The sequence below is a fragment of the Manacus candei genome, unplaced genomic scaffold, assembly GCF_025592945.1.
Source record: "Manacus candei isolate 608988 ecotype Guabito, Panama unplaced genomic scaffold, ASM2559294v1 h1tg000018l, whole genome shotgun sequence".
Taxonomy (NCBI): domain Eukaryota; kingdom Metazoa; phylum Chordata; class Aves; order Passeriformes; family Pipridae; genus Manacus; species Manacus candei.
Genome location: NW_026138066.1, coordinates 16,281,237 through 16,296,460, shown reverse-complemented (window position 1 = coordinate 16,296,460; position 15,224 = coordinate 16,281,237). Strand labels below are relative to the sequence as shown.

Sequence of the window (15,224 nt, the reverse complement as noted above, 5' to 3'; positions counted from 1 at the left end):
AGTGACAACAACAAAACCTCCCTGCCCTGTACAATTGCCTCTCCTCACAGCCCAAGCGCTCTGTAGCGATGACAATCTCCAGCTAGAGTCAGTGGCTGGCACAGCAGGATCTTGATCTAACCTGGGATCTCCAGAGGGCAATTTGGTATAAATAGCAAGTGCTGAATCGCAGCCAGATATCAGTGGAAGGAAGAAAGGTCCTGGCTGTATGGCTTCTCCTCCTGCCCAGCAGCCCAGCTGGCAGGAACAGCAGCCCACAGGTGCCCTGCAAACCCTTCCACCATGGTGAGCCTCCAAGGCTGAAGGACAGAGTACAGGGAATGACAGCCATGTGGTACCCTGATATCAAAGGAAACCTCTCCAGGACAGAAATTCAAATAAAAAACAGAGAAGCTGAATAGGTTTAATTTGTAAATTGACAAAAGCCTTGTGAATTCTTTGAGCTTGATGTCCATTAAGAGAAAAAAAAAAAACAGCCCACAACAATATTCAGAAGCATGCAATTTAAATAACCAACATGTAGTACCTTAAACAATACTACAAATTTATGAATTTTCATTAAATTTTCAAACTTGGGCAGGGATAGAAGCCTAAGAGATAGAGTTGAGGAGAAAAAGAGGATTTTAAGTCAAACAATGTCACACTTGAATATAAATAAATAAAACCTTTCATGCTAAACTCACATGTTACCTGCAGTGTCAAGGCAACATGAGGTTATCAAACTGGGTTGTTTGCTACTCTCTTGCATTTATGCAGAGAGAAAATTCTTCTTGCAAAGAATTTATGCAGGATCCACATAAGTCCTGAAAATCCCAGAAACCACTCAAGTCCAACAAAGGACTAATAATTCACAACACGCCTGACTTACAGACAGTGTGAACAGTGCAGGCGCCTCCACAGAGCTCACAGGTTCTTGAGGGATCCCATAGCAAACAAGAGACCATCTTGTGAGTTCTTCAATCAAACATTACACAAGAGGATAAAATAACAACATGCTCCCACCTAAGCAGGTGGGGGTGAAATCACACCTGCCATCTCCTGAGGCTCACAGGCGCCAGAGGAAGTTGTACAGCCCCATTCTGCCACCCGTGATCACGGCTGTCTCCGAGATGTCTGGGAGTTGCCTCAGAATTCGGCGTAAATCAGAACAGTCCCATTCCAGCACTGCCCAAATTCCTCAAAGGGGCCATTAGAAAGTCTGGGGATAAGCAGAGTGCCTCAACCACTTCTGTGAAGCCTTCACAGGAAGTCTCAAGGTTATCCTTGACAGTCATGCGTTGGGAACCAACTTTTCAGCTAAGCCTTCATAAGGACCAGAGAAATCATCTCTCATGATGTAGCATAACAGTAATCAGTGCTATCTGGTCATTTTTCGAGCTAAGTTTTAATAAAGACAAGGAAATCAGGCTAAGAAAAAAGGAATGGCTGTGGGAATGAGTAACTAATCCTTGGATTTGAAGTTATCATTAGCCAAAAGTGGAAGGTAAGACTTGAACATGTGCAAAATACAGCTCTGTATAGCCCACATAAAAAATAAAAATAGATGCCTTGTCCTAATAAGAAAACAGCTTTTCATTAGGGAAGCATTCTCCATTCCCCAGATTTTTTGTATCAGTTCCCAATATGTAAGTAGGCAGGGCCATAATGCAGTGGCCAAGGAAGGCTATAGAGCCCAGGTGTCCAGGGCTGAGTTATAAACATGTGTCCATCTCAGCAGGCACATCCATCTTCCATCGCTGTCAATGCAGTTACACTGCACACGTACTGCCTCTGCATCAGGGCTCATGGTTGTACTTACACCAGTTCAGTTTTTGAGTAAATAAAAGCCTGTGTCTGGACTGATTGTTATTTGATCACTAAAAAGCAGAAAAACTTAGCAGAGGCGGAGCACACCCCAAAACAGTCAGGGATTAGCACTTTTATAGAAAACAGGTTCAATAACAAATTACACCGGCTGAAGTAATTTGGCCATCGCCCCACGCAATACGTTGTAAAGGCCATTAAGCCTCTGATTCAAATTATCAGGCAGCCTTTTCAGCCATCAATTACCATTAAATTATTCAACAATTCTGTCCAGCTTCAGGACAGCCACCATACACCTACACAAGAGCACCAATTACCCCTTAAGCCTACTGTCAAAGCACGATTCAGAAGAACACCGCACAAAGATGCTTCCGACCGCTTGGACGTGATCTGTCTCAAGCCTGTAACATCCACTAACACAGGGTATTACGTGAGGTCTCCATGAAGATGTTTCATCAAATGCCTAACCAGAGGGCCTGCTCCAAGGGCCTGACCTAAGTAACATTAAGTGTCAGAAGGGCACTCACGGTTTCAGGAGCAAACGCAGCCCTGGCAGTCACAGTAAAGCAGCGCTGCACATTTTTTTACTCACTGTAAAAACAGGCTAACAAATGGTGCTGGTATTTTAATTCTTCCCAGAAATAAATCACAGATGGTATCCAAGGCCACCTGCAGTCCATGCTGAGAGGCATTTTCAAGGCACACACACAGACACACACACATAAAGGGCTGTAAGAACATAGTTTTTTTTACTGCATGGAGAGTGCAATTTAACTGAATTTAAACAATCTCAGATACTGTTGATTTAAGATATATAAAAACCCAGCAGGAAGGTATGTGGGAAAGCTTAGGAAGAAACCTGAGTCGCCCTTACAGCATCAGGGCTTTATTTCTAAAGTGGAGTGAGGAGAAAGAGCAGCCTCGTTTGTTCCTTTTCTACCCATTCCAGTGATGCTATGAACCAATTTTACTCCCTCAGTGAGGGATACAGATAAGCTACTCACACTGTTTTCTCCTTCCTTCTCCTCCATCTAGCCTGTGTTTGAGTACCAAAGATACTTAACCTTAATTTCATGATGCTTATTGCTCTGAGCAATGCTCTAAGATACATTATTTGCAAGCTCTGCAAGAGCCAGACCACACATGTTGCGGCACCAAGTATTTTCCTATAGGTTCCTCTGCCTCTTTGCTCACTCTCTCCCCTCTCTCAAGGCTGAGTAGCAGGACAGCTCCCTGACCTGCAAAGAAAGCCAGTCCAAAGGTTCCTACTTGCTATCCAAAGGCTCCCTTCCCTGGCAGACACCACAAGAGAGAACTAAGGTTTCTGCACAGCATGCTGGTCCCCTTCCTGCTCTGTTTGGCCAGCACTGTTTGGCAGGGGAAGCCTAAAAGGAGCTTGTGGCTATGAACTTGGTGGTGGATGTGTACACACACCCAGGCACACTGCAGAAGTGTGTGGACTCTCAGGTACACACACCAGTGCATTTATGTACATATTTATATCACAGTATTACACATGTGGTGGACACCTCCTGCAGGACTCTGTACTGATGTTAAGGGTCAGTTCACACACACTTGCCTGTGCCTCCCTTGGGAAAGAGCAGCACCCCAGAGAGCAGCCCTGGGTTACCCCAATGCACCTAAAGCTTTCAGGGCCAGTTTGTGTGTCTCTCTCCCTCTCTCCTGCCTCCAGCTTTACTGTCTGTGTATCTTTCTTTCCGGTACTTTTTCTTTTTTAGTTGCCCAATACCACTTCATTTCTGTGACTTTCATCAAGAAAAAAATCAGTTATGAAGAAATAATTCAGTTATGATTCAACCATTTTGTATCTGCCTTCACACAAAGATAGCTCTTTCTCCCCCACTATTAAACTAAACACAATACTCTACAGTCACGTTTTAATTAAGGGCAAACCTGAATGTCCAGAAGAGCAAACATGAATTTTTAGGTGTTGACCTTTTTCCAGACACAGAAACGTAGCTTGGATAGCACAGAACTATTATTAGCATGGTTATTCATCCAACTCCTGCAAGAAACTCAGCAACCTCCATCAGCCCCACCTGCTGTTGCTCACATTGATCTGCCATCCAGGGGAAGCACAACCCTGGCAACAAACACGGAGAAGGATGGTAAGACAGAACTGCTCTGGGAATTAAAATGTTGAAGTGCAATCGTAGGAGGGAAGGTGAATTATTTTTTCCCTCTCCATTGTTAAAAGGAGATTGATTTGATTGATAATGAATGTTTATCACACAGGTTTTAAGGCTCTGCTGTTTTTCTCTCTCTGCATGTCAGCCCATGTGCGTTCCTGAGGAGAGAGAAAACAGTCTCAACAGTAATGTCAAGGCTGGGGAGAAGCAGGACAAAAGCTTGCTTACTATCAACAGTGGCAAAAACGTCTTCATTAGCACATCAGAGTTGTTCTTCCTGTTTGCATGAGGTTGCACGACCTCATATTCCCACTCATAAATGGGAGAGTGGCAAGACAAGTTTTATTTCAGATAAGATCATCACTGTTTGATCTCCAGGAGCAGAGGTTCTCCGAAATTCCTAACAGCAGCCTCAAACCTGCAGCAGAAGCAGCAGCAAGAATGTTAAGGTCAGCTTTCAGAGCAGCCATGGTCAACACACGCCTCAGACAGAGTATTTCTGGCCTTTACTTTCTGCAGGAAAAGAAACAGCAAGTATCTCCTGGGGTCACTACCTTATGTCTGGCAAACCAGTGAAGCAGTCTAATCCAGCACTGTGTTTTTCTTGGTTTACTGCAGGTAAGCTGAAAGGTTTATAACCCACTCTCCAATTGCAGAATGCCAGCTGTTCATCAGGTCTGTTTTATGGATAACTCATCTTGCATCTCTGAAGGGCTCTCTTTTAGGAACTACATATATAGGAGGAGCTCTTTCTACATACGCGGAATTTTTTTCTTTTCATTCTTGCCATCTCCAAATCAAATGTCATTCTCCATTTTTGCATTTCATTTCAGTTTTCGTTTCCTCCACTCTTGGACAGCATAACTAGATTGCACTAATTACCTAAGTCTGGCTAGGTCAGGGTGTTGTGTCACTGGCCCCTGGGCTGGGGTGAGGAATGAGTTTTCTGATGGGCCACCTGCAATGGCATCAATGAGTGGTTGTTGGGATTGATTGCCATGTTTGCCTTGGAAACCTGCCCTGCAGTTTCACTATGAGAGAAAACACATGCTTCTTCTCCACCACTTATCTGTCCTGAAGCTAACAGAGTTACATCAACATATGCCAGCAGAGGATCCCACCTGCCTTTGAAAGCAGGAATGGGAGCAAGCAATTAAAGCACTGGGGATCAACTTTCCCAGGATTTAGTATCAATTCTTATTATTTCATTAGGTAGCCTGTGCCCGCTTCAACATCTTTTCCAACAGATATAGCTACAATTTCACAGGAGCAATGGGTTGCTCTGCTGAACAGCCACATGGCAATCAGCACTTCTGGCAGAGCAGGAATGCGTGGAAGCGCATCCTTATGTTGGTGGAATGGTAATTGCATTCGGTTCAAGCAGCGGGGTGCCCACTGACAAGATCACTTTTGTTTAGCAAACAATTAACTCATTCACCAGAGATCAAGCAGACCTGGCCTGTCGTTTGGCACAAGCTTTAGAAGCAAGTTGGAACAGTGGATGAGGCATCCCCCACATGCCTCAGATGGAGCCGGTATGAGGCAATACCGCTCCCCCTTTCCTACCTCCCAGGAGCTTCCGGGCAGCAACAGCCCATGTCCTTATCGACTCCATTTCCTTATTAATTCCCTTTTGATCTGCTCACTGAGCACTAGGCAGATATAATATTTTTATCTTCTGTACTTCTGATGGTGCCGCCACCGGATTGTGAAGCCTCTTGAGTAGCTTGGGTTAACTGTAACCTGGGAAGTATGTAACCACCTGGACTCACTTGGAGAGCAGACACTCAGTGAGGGGTACCTGGGGGAAATCATGGAAGCCTGTTGTGCAAATACCTCAGCTGCTGGTCTGCCTACTCCCTGATGAGGAAATTTACAGCATGGTAATTCAGCTTCCCAGGTCAAGCCAAAATACCCTAAATCATCAAAATCTGATCAGGGTATTACAGATACTACTTCCTTCTCTCTAAATGTAGAAATTGGTCTACAATCAGAGTAGCAATTGAAGAGCTGGTGTCTGTGAGGATGGATAAACAGCTTGGACGTGACATCTGTTTTCTGTGATACCTGTCTAAGGTCTTCCACTATATCCATCAACATGCTGCCTGTCCCACACTCAGCACCTTCTCCAGCACTTCGACACAGCCATAATATGTAGGAACCCAGTGGAGGCTGCAAGGCCCACACACAACAGGCATTCATGTAATTCTCAACAGGAGAACTTGCTACACTTTTTACTTACACTGTTCTATTTCTTATTACACAGGCTCCAAATAACTTCCCTGTGACAGAGGTGGGAGGAAGAAGGGGTCAGAATAAGGAAAGTGTAAGTGCAGAGATACAAGGTGATAGGAACAAGCAGTGCAGCTTCCCAGTGATGGAGCCAGCAGGAGGCTCTCAACTCCTGGTCTGCACTATTGGGTCAGAAAGCAAATGTGCCAGGTGGAGGCAGAGCTTTGCTTTTCCTAAGTGCCAACTAATCCTGAAATTACTGAAGCAAGTGAAGCACTAGCACTGGTGCCACTGAGACACTGAGCACGGCTGGGTCTGTGTGGCTCCAAGCCCTGCCCAGGCTTCAGATGCTCTATAAACAATACCATCAACACAAACTGTGCTATGTAATACAGTTGAGAAAATGTTTGCAATCAGTTCTCAACCAGACTCGTTCATAATTGAAATACTGCAGAGTAGAAAACAGCATTATAATTATAATAAATGGGTGCTGCTGAGTTAGAGAAGGGCAAAATCTTTTGTCAGCAAATCCCATTTACACAAGCAGAGGCAATGTTGGCAGGAGCAGTTACATTACTCTGTGTACTAGCACATTCATTGCAGGGCTTGGATAATTTTTGTTAGTCCCTCTTTCTTTTTAACTTGAAATGGGCTTTTCTGGTGTCTTGGAGAAAGGTGAGATACTAGCTAGAAGATGGACTGGAGGACTGCAGAAGCTCACATAACACTGAAAACACCAGCAGCAGGTTAAGAGATGTTAAGGGATCATTCTATGGAAAACAGACTTTTAGCAATGGGATATTCAGTGCGGCATTGAAAGGTGTAAACAAATTCAATGACTGGAAGCTGGTGTTACACAAATCAGTCTAAAAATAAAGGAGGACATTTTCAACAGCCAAGGTAATTAACCTTCAGTACAGTTTATTGATGGTTGTGCTGGATTTTCCATTCCTGGAAACATTAAAAAAATAGGAGTTTTTTCTAAATGGCTTCCTAAATGCCCAGCATGGTAACACAGAACAGGATGCTGCTCAAAAAAGCTAAAAATCACCCTCACCCAGGTTCAGGCTCTCATCAGTGACAATTAACTCCAGTCCTCCCAGCTTAACCTGGGTGGCTTAGGAGCCCTCAGAAAGCCTTTATCATAACCCTGTCATCTGGCCAAAAGACAAAACATACATGTAATTTCTAGAGTTTTCTGTCACACCACATGTCAGGAAAGAACCTTTCTTGCACCTCCTGACATGCCCTATTGGAGCTGAGCTTTGCCCTTGCTGTCCATTAGAGCTACTCTTCACTTTGTCTGTCCTTCCCAAATATGCTTCTATTCCTGAAAACATTATCTGCACACTATTTCATTTGCTACCACCCCATTCCCTGCACCGTTTTCCCTGCACTCATTCCCCAGAGGGGCTGTCCCTTCTCTCAGGCCCCAAGGAGCAAAGTAGAGAGGTTTGGGGAACTGAGGTGACCTGTTCGGTGCAGTGAGTGGTGCCTGGGAAGCAGAGAGCAGCTGATGCCCCAGCTGAGCTACACCAACAGCACTGGCAGGGATGGCAAGGAGAGGGAAGCTGCTGGCAGGGAATGACCCCATCTGTGAGTGAAGGAAGGGTCCTTCAGAGATACCACAGGATATGTCCCATATTACAAGCCCAGCCCGGGTCCTTGATTTACCATTCATCTCTAGGCAAGGTAATTCATCCTCCTGCTTCAGCTTCCCTGTGTACAGAACCACAGCAATGATATTTGCCCTATGACTGCACAGGAGCATTTTCAGGATCAATTAGTTTAGTGTTCATGCAAAGCTCTGTGGACAGAAGCCTCAATACAAGTACTGAGCACTATTATTGTTACTGCACTTCAGATGGCTACCGCACTGACATTTTCCAGGCATGCACCATTAACAATTTACAAAGATAAATGGCCCAGGAACCTGAAAATGTATTTAGGACAACTACCTCCTGCTTACCAGCATACCTTCAGTTGCGTAAATGACACCTCATTGCTCAATGTGTAGCTATGGTAACATTTCTATCTCATATATTGAAGTGCACGCACACACACATACACACACATACATACACACACGTGGAGCTGGAGGGAAGCCAGGTTACCTCATTTAATTACACACAAACACCGAGTCAGAGAACTTTCCCAGGCTCTGAAAGCCAAGCTGCTCCCCAGAGCCAGGGCTGAGGAGCAGGCAATTTGCCCCATGTCTGTCAGGAACAGGATGGGTTAACAGCAGGCTGCACTGCACACACAGAGCCCCAGCAGGTCCCCAGGGGACTTACTTGAGAGCAGTTTTGTAGTGGTAGATCGCCTCGATGTTACGGCCCTGGTCCTTCAGAAAATTGGCATAGTTGTAGTGCACCTTGGCATTGTGGGGCAGGGTCTTCACTCCTGAGCTGCGGAGAGGAACAGAAGCAGCACAGCGTTAGCAGCCACGTTACCCCACCTTCCCCTAGGCCCACCTTCTTCTCATGGTCCCTTTCCCTGAAAACCTTGCTCATAATTTGAGCACCTTGTCACCTTCTGTGCACTTTTGTCAACACAACTCATGTTATAACCCAAGCTTGTCCCCCGCGCTGGTACAGCGAGTGCCCCAGGCAGACATAAACACGTGGCAGCAATTCAACTTCTCCTGGCTGCTGTCACCACAGGCACCTCTAGCACCAACACTGCAACACTCCCCGTGGCCAGACGCTGTTGTATTTTAAAATCTGAATTATTCAACTGAAAGACAATCTCCCTCCCCCCCAAAAAAGCTAATATTTAGAGGGAAAGCATGTAGTACCTTCTAATAACAGGGTCCCTGTTAAAACTTGAGTGTCATGAAGCCCCTTACAAAAATCTTGATTTAAACATGCCAGCTGCAGATACCAAAAAGAAGGTATCTTTTCCATATGCATCAGCCACTAGAGGGGAGGTATGGCATAGTCCAATAGCCAGCCAGCACTTATGCACCACTTAGCACTGAGCAGAGTATGGCTGGGAGGTGAGGGCTAATGGGACTCTCACCCCTACGGGGCAAGTCCTAACACTCTGGCATTATAATATATGACCAAGGATATCTGGCTGCACAGTCACCCCATCCCTCCCCTTCATCTCCCCTGACACATGTAGACTGAACTCAACATTTGGAATTAATAATGAGAGCACAAAGACAAAAGAAGAAGAGCAAGCATATGCTTATTTACTTAATTGAGAGCACAGAAAGCAAGGTACACCTTGCACAGCTAGAGGAAATGCTGTTTCAAGGTTAAAGAGAGAAAGAAATCACAGGAGCATGTACACCATGGAAACATTTCCCCTGCAAGAATCCAGAGAAGTCAGTCCTCTGTTTAATGGGGAAATCCTTTCCAGCACATAAATGGGGGCTCTCTGAGGTAACAGGAAATAAGGACGGATAAATTTGTTCATGTAAAAGCAGACAAAGAGGTGTTTCTTGCTCACAAGCAGATTCCTGCCAGCTGCTCGCTTTTCAACACTCAGCATCTCTAACCCTGCTACTTCAGGTAGGAAAAGCAAGGATTAGAAAATTCCCAAGTCTTGTTGCTTTGCCTTGTCTGTCTCGCCTGTTTAACTTCGGTGAGCATGGAAGTTAATCATAATGAGACAGGGTCACACACAGCCCCTACAGCAGGGTGCACACCCTCTCCCATGGAAAGAACGCACCCAGAGCTGCAGAAACCCTTTGTCAGGGATTTCATTGTAAAAGGTGCTGAGGAATTGCAGTGGCAAATCCCTTTGGTTATCAGCAGCCAGTGGTATCAAGCATCGCTAAGGCCCACTTGTGAGAGCTTCCAAAGTTTTGCCCACAGCAGCCTTATGGAGTTCCACCCATCACAGCCCCGGTTTGCCTGCTGAAATTAAAAATACACCTTGCATTTGGCTTCCTAATCGTCAGGTATTTCCAAATTACTTACTGGGAGCACTACAGGAATAAGACATTTTGTGACTAATCGCTGAATTAAATCAGTTAATTGATGCTATTCTTAAGAGAATGATTTTCTATATTAGTTTTCACAAAGATATACTGCACCAGCAGCAAGTAATGTGTGACTGCTATGGCTGTGTTAATTTTCACTGGCCTTGGGAGCTATTAACTACAAGCTTACAACCTCTGGGCATTACTGGAATATTAATTCTTATACAAAGAGGGTTTCATTACATCAATGCCAGCATTACAGGCAGAGACACAGCACTCAAAACTGCTGCTCTCTCAGAGCTACATGAAATGAGTTGCTGGCTCTGCTACAGCCTCTGCTGAAACAGAGCAGACTGAGTTAACAGTGAGGAGTACATTGCATATGCACAAGCACTTCAGTTCTAATGAGATACAGCTTTAACAGTAAGATGCATATGTTTGAATATTTTAATTCTGGACTGTTTCCCTTTAAGTAGAATTTATTTTTAATTCTGCTGGTCCCACTTATTAAAACATCACTAATAAAGCTTCTTTCATCTGCGTGCTTCTGCTGGTGGTGGGGGTGACATAGGAAAGGCAGAAGTGGGTTTGGGTTCTTAAGATGCTGTCTTCTGCATCACACTCCCTGACCTATTTATTCTCCTTGCACAGGCGGGGAGGGGGGTGTTTCATTTTGCAAATGCACATAGCAATGACTGAGGCTGCTTGGAGTCTCTGCACTGTGGGAGGTAGCAGCAAATACAGTGTCGGACCCAGAGGGGAATTTTCAGGAGAGTTTAGGCAAACACTCCTGCTAACTGACTCTTGACCAGTTAAGAACACTGTTTGCTCATTGACAGAGGAAACAATAATGTCCACAGTGAAAGCCAAGAAGGAAAGGGTGGAGTATAAATAACAAAGTAGAACACTATGTTTTTTCCATTTCTCTTCCCACAAGCCCCCAGTCTCTCACAATTCCAATATAACTTTCCAACGTGCTTTTCCAAACCCTCCTATTTCCCTGTTCCCCAGCCCAGCACACATATGCCTTTCTGAAAACCTATGGCACTGATCTGGCTCCAGCCAGAAACAAGCCCACTGAGATGGGACATCACTTCTCCAGAGGATTTCCTTCCCTTTTGACTTCTACGACAGCAGTAAGTGACATAAAAGAAAAATAAACAATAGGCAAACCTTTTTACGTAACACTTCCTCTCCATGGAAAGGTAAAAACCTATTAGCCATAAATCAGAGAAAAAAAATACCACTGATACTTTCCAACCTCAAATACCAGCATTATCCAAATTCCACTTCGGTTGGGAAAAGTCTCCTGTGATCCCCTCTGATGTTTTCCTAAGTGCATGTTCTGCTCTTCAAAGTGACTGGGTGCAGGCAGAGGCTTCACTGATTTTCTGTGATTTCCATATGAAAAGTGCTCATTTTGCAGGGAAATGAGGCCACTCCTGCCTCAGCAGGAGCCCTGGAAAACCGATGGGATCTCCTCTGCTTTGGGAATCATTATCATCCATAAATGTTTTCTATAGCAAATTATTCTCTGGATGACACAATCACTTTCCTTGGCCTCCTACCCTTTTATTGATTTCACAGATATCGATGTTGGGCCATATTAAACTGTCCTATAGAAGATGTCCAAAATGCACTAGGACTTGCTCTCCTCAGCTGAGTGAGCTTTCAGAATTAACAAAACACAGCAGTTTATGTCACATTCGGGGCTGGGGCAGTTTTTGTAAGTTACTGAAGTCACCAGACCTGGCTTGGGAAGGAGAACTGGTGACTAAGAAAGTGTCACTTTTATACAGTTCCTTTGCTGGTTACAAGCGAGCCTGGCGTGTTTCCAGGTTCTGTCACAAACGTGAGCAGTGCGTGCAGATACTTTCCAGGAGCAACAGGAAACATGGCTGCTCGACAAACCTTGAAAAGGTCAGTATAGTGGACACAGAGGTCAGCCCACAGCCCTCACCTCCCTTTCCTTGGCTTCAGACATTAACACTGACCACAGCTGGAGTCTGTGGAGACTGACCTTCTAGCCTGTGCATTCACTCAATAGGGTAGTCCCTTAAATAATTAACAAATAAGTCCTCTCTGCCCACCTGCCAATACAGTAAGAAAAATTGCTTGGGGCTTCTGGAGATGTCTTAGAATAATACGTCTCAAATATTTAGATCTCTACATATTTAGCCACTTTTTATACTTGTGGTTTATTTGCTTCTTGTTTAGCCCTTGTACATATGCTTGTGCACCTATGTGGAGACGCATCATTTCCTGAGACATCAGCATCCTTCCCCATACTACTGCTTTCAGACAGGACCTGGCAGGATTTCTGTATCCAGAAAACTTGGTCTCTGGGCTAGAGATTGAGAGTGGCAACAGTGCTGCCACACAATGTCAAATCAGGGCAAGTCTTAAGAAAGGGACAGAGTGGGGTACAATCACAAAACTAGTAACACACTGAGTACAAAAACATCTCCTGGACCAGCACAGGAAAAGCATATTTAACAGAACAGGCCCCAGCGAAGGGAATCAAGACAGATTGACTCTGAAGAAATACATCCAAGCAAATGGAGGAATGAAAAGTAGAGGTGAAGGAAAAAAACTAAGTGGAGGGAAAAAGCAGTAATTAATTAAAGCAGAACAGAAAGAGGAATGAAGAACTAGGAATGTGAGTAAAGATTCTCTCAGCACATACTTCTTGAAAAAAAAACAACTTCAACACACAGAGACTACCAAGTAGGTTGATTTATGTCTCCTTTCCCACATCTACAGATTTGCTCTGTTTTGTTATTATTTTCCCTCATACCTCTTTTACTGTTCCTTATCTCCTCTTCCGCTTCTGTCCATTTAAATCTACTCCTGTTTCATGCGTCTCCGCCCACTTCTCCCTCCTCTACTCATCAGCTATATACAGCCTCCTCCTTCTGCCCCAAAGAGATTTCTCACTCCTGGGGTGACATTATCTTCTTGCTATACTATTCTTCTTTTGCATTTCCTTCCCATCAACAAGAAGTGTCCTACCACAATAGAGACTCGGGGAGATGTGTAACTCCTATCAAAGAAGATCTTAAAAGGACAACAAAAAGGCCAATAAGGGTAAACAGAACAGTAATAAAGTTGTGAGAAATGAGAAATGAAAAATACCATTTAAAAAGTGAACACAGAGCTAAAGAATGAAAAAGGGAAAAAAGAGCATAAACGTCAGCCAGTTAACATAAACCATAATTAGGCAGACCAAGGGAGATTTTAAGAAAAACTTGCTAAAGCCATCAAAGCTAATAATGGAATACATAAGACAGAGGAAACCTGCCAAAGATCCCCTAAGGCAAATAGATGATGGAGGTCTAAAAGTAGTGCTTGAAGAAGAAAAGACTACAGCAGAAAAGCTAAATGGATTCTCTGCACCAGTGCTCACTACAGGGAAACCGAAGGAGGTTGCCACACAGGAGCCTTTCCTCACAGGAGCAAGACTGAAGCACTGTCTGAAACTGAAGTGGCAGTAAAAGAGGCTTTTAAACAAATCAACACCAAGAACAGTTATAAATCCATTGGGCCTGGTAGTATGCATCCAAAGGAAATCAAGCATGGAGTTACTAGCTGCGGTAGGTAGCCTGTAATTTAAATGAGACTGGTGCTAGAGGAATGGGAGGTGAGGAACGTGATATCATTTGGCTCCAGGGAAGGGACCTTGGGGGGAAAACAGAGTAGCAAGTCTGATTTCCACTCCAGATTATTTGGGAAAACCCATAATTAAGCCTAGTTTTAGCAAACTTCTGGGTAACTACAGTCCAACAGGGAAGAATTAGCCTTGTATATTGCAGAAAGAAATTTGTTGGGCGGATCTGTTGTTCTTTGATAGATTCAACAGGTACCTGGTACTGAAACTATAGAAAGCTTTTATGAATATTTAAATATAGCCCAAGTCAATCAAAATCAAAAACATCAATGTTGTGCACTTAAATGTTCAAAGAGGGATTTTTTGATAAAATCCCTCACTTGAAGACTTCCAATTTCTTCAAGACATCATGGGGTAAGAGGGAAGGTCCACTCCTGAATCAATACCTAATTGGAAGACAGCAAGGAAAGAGCATGAGAACAGGTTTTACAACTGGAGAAGACTGCAAGCAGGGCTCTCCAGGGACATGTGATGGCATCTCAGCTGCTTCCCATGTTCACAAAGGATCTTGAAAAGGGAGCAAACAGGGAGGCAACATGTTTGCTGGTGACACCGACATGAATCACACGGTAGTAATTAAAACTAACTACACTTTGTCGCAGAAGGATCCCACAGTATTGAAGCCTGGGCAAGAAGACAGCACATGAAATGCAATTCTGGTACAGACACAAGTATCAGAGAGTGTGTACACAGATTGATGTCTATAAATCAAATATTTCCAATCACAATAGGTGTCTTGGGAGTTTGTATGGACAGTGCCGTGAAATTATCACCCAAGGCAAATAGAAGATCAGGATTTAGTAGGAGAAGAGAATACAAACAAGAAAGCATTCCTACGTTTCTGTCCTGCACATATCTCTTGAAAGGAGATTCTGGTCTCCTTCTCAAAAGGATGGATGAGAGTTTGAAAGTATCCAGCAAAGACTGACAAGAGGGATCAGAAATGCACAGCTTCCATATTAGGAGAGTTCAAATCCAGCAGATTCTAGCATGAAAAGGAGACAGCCTTAGGTGAGGACATGGGGGTTGAAGGCACAGAAGTGCCTTTATCCTAAGTGACAAGCTGATAGTTACTCACTACTCATTCAGAGTACACACCAGAACTAGGGGACAACAAACCAGATAATCAGGCGGAAGGCTCAGAGCACACAGAAGGGAAATCTTCGTGTGCACACTGTGTAATTTAACGACAGAGCCCAGCGCACAGGATGCTGTAGAAGCCAAAACTATAAATAGATTTGAAAAAGCAGTCAGAGACATTATGGAAGAAAAGTCCATCAGTGGCTGTTAAAAGCAAAAATAGCAAGTAACTCCTGACTCAGGAAGTCTTTAAACTGCAGATTACTGCAAGCTGGGAAAGAACTGGAGAGAAGCGTCATTGTTGCTGGCCCTGTTCTTACATTGCTTTTCTCAGAAGCTGCTGCTGATTGCTCTCAGGGGC

At 44.1% G+C, this 15,224-nt stretch overlaps 1 protein-coding gene across 1 annotated transcript in view; it reads right to left on the bottom strand.

The window, feature by feature from the left end:
• TMTC1 (transmembrane O-mannosyltransferase targeting cadherins 1) overlaps window positions 1-15,224 on the bottom strand; it is a 144,239-nt gene that overhangs the window by 30,357 nt on the left and 98,658 nt on the right. The window contains exon 12 of the mRNA XM_051784660.1: window positions 8,480-8,593. Within this exon, the coding sequence (XP_051640620.1) occupies window positions 8,480-8,593 (114 nt within the window). The remainder of the gene's footprint in view (window positions 1-8,479; window positions 8,594-15,224) is intronic.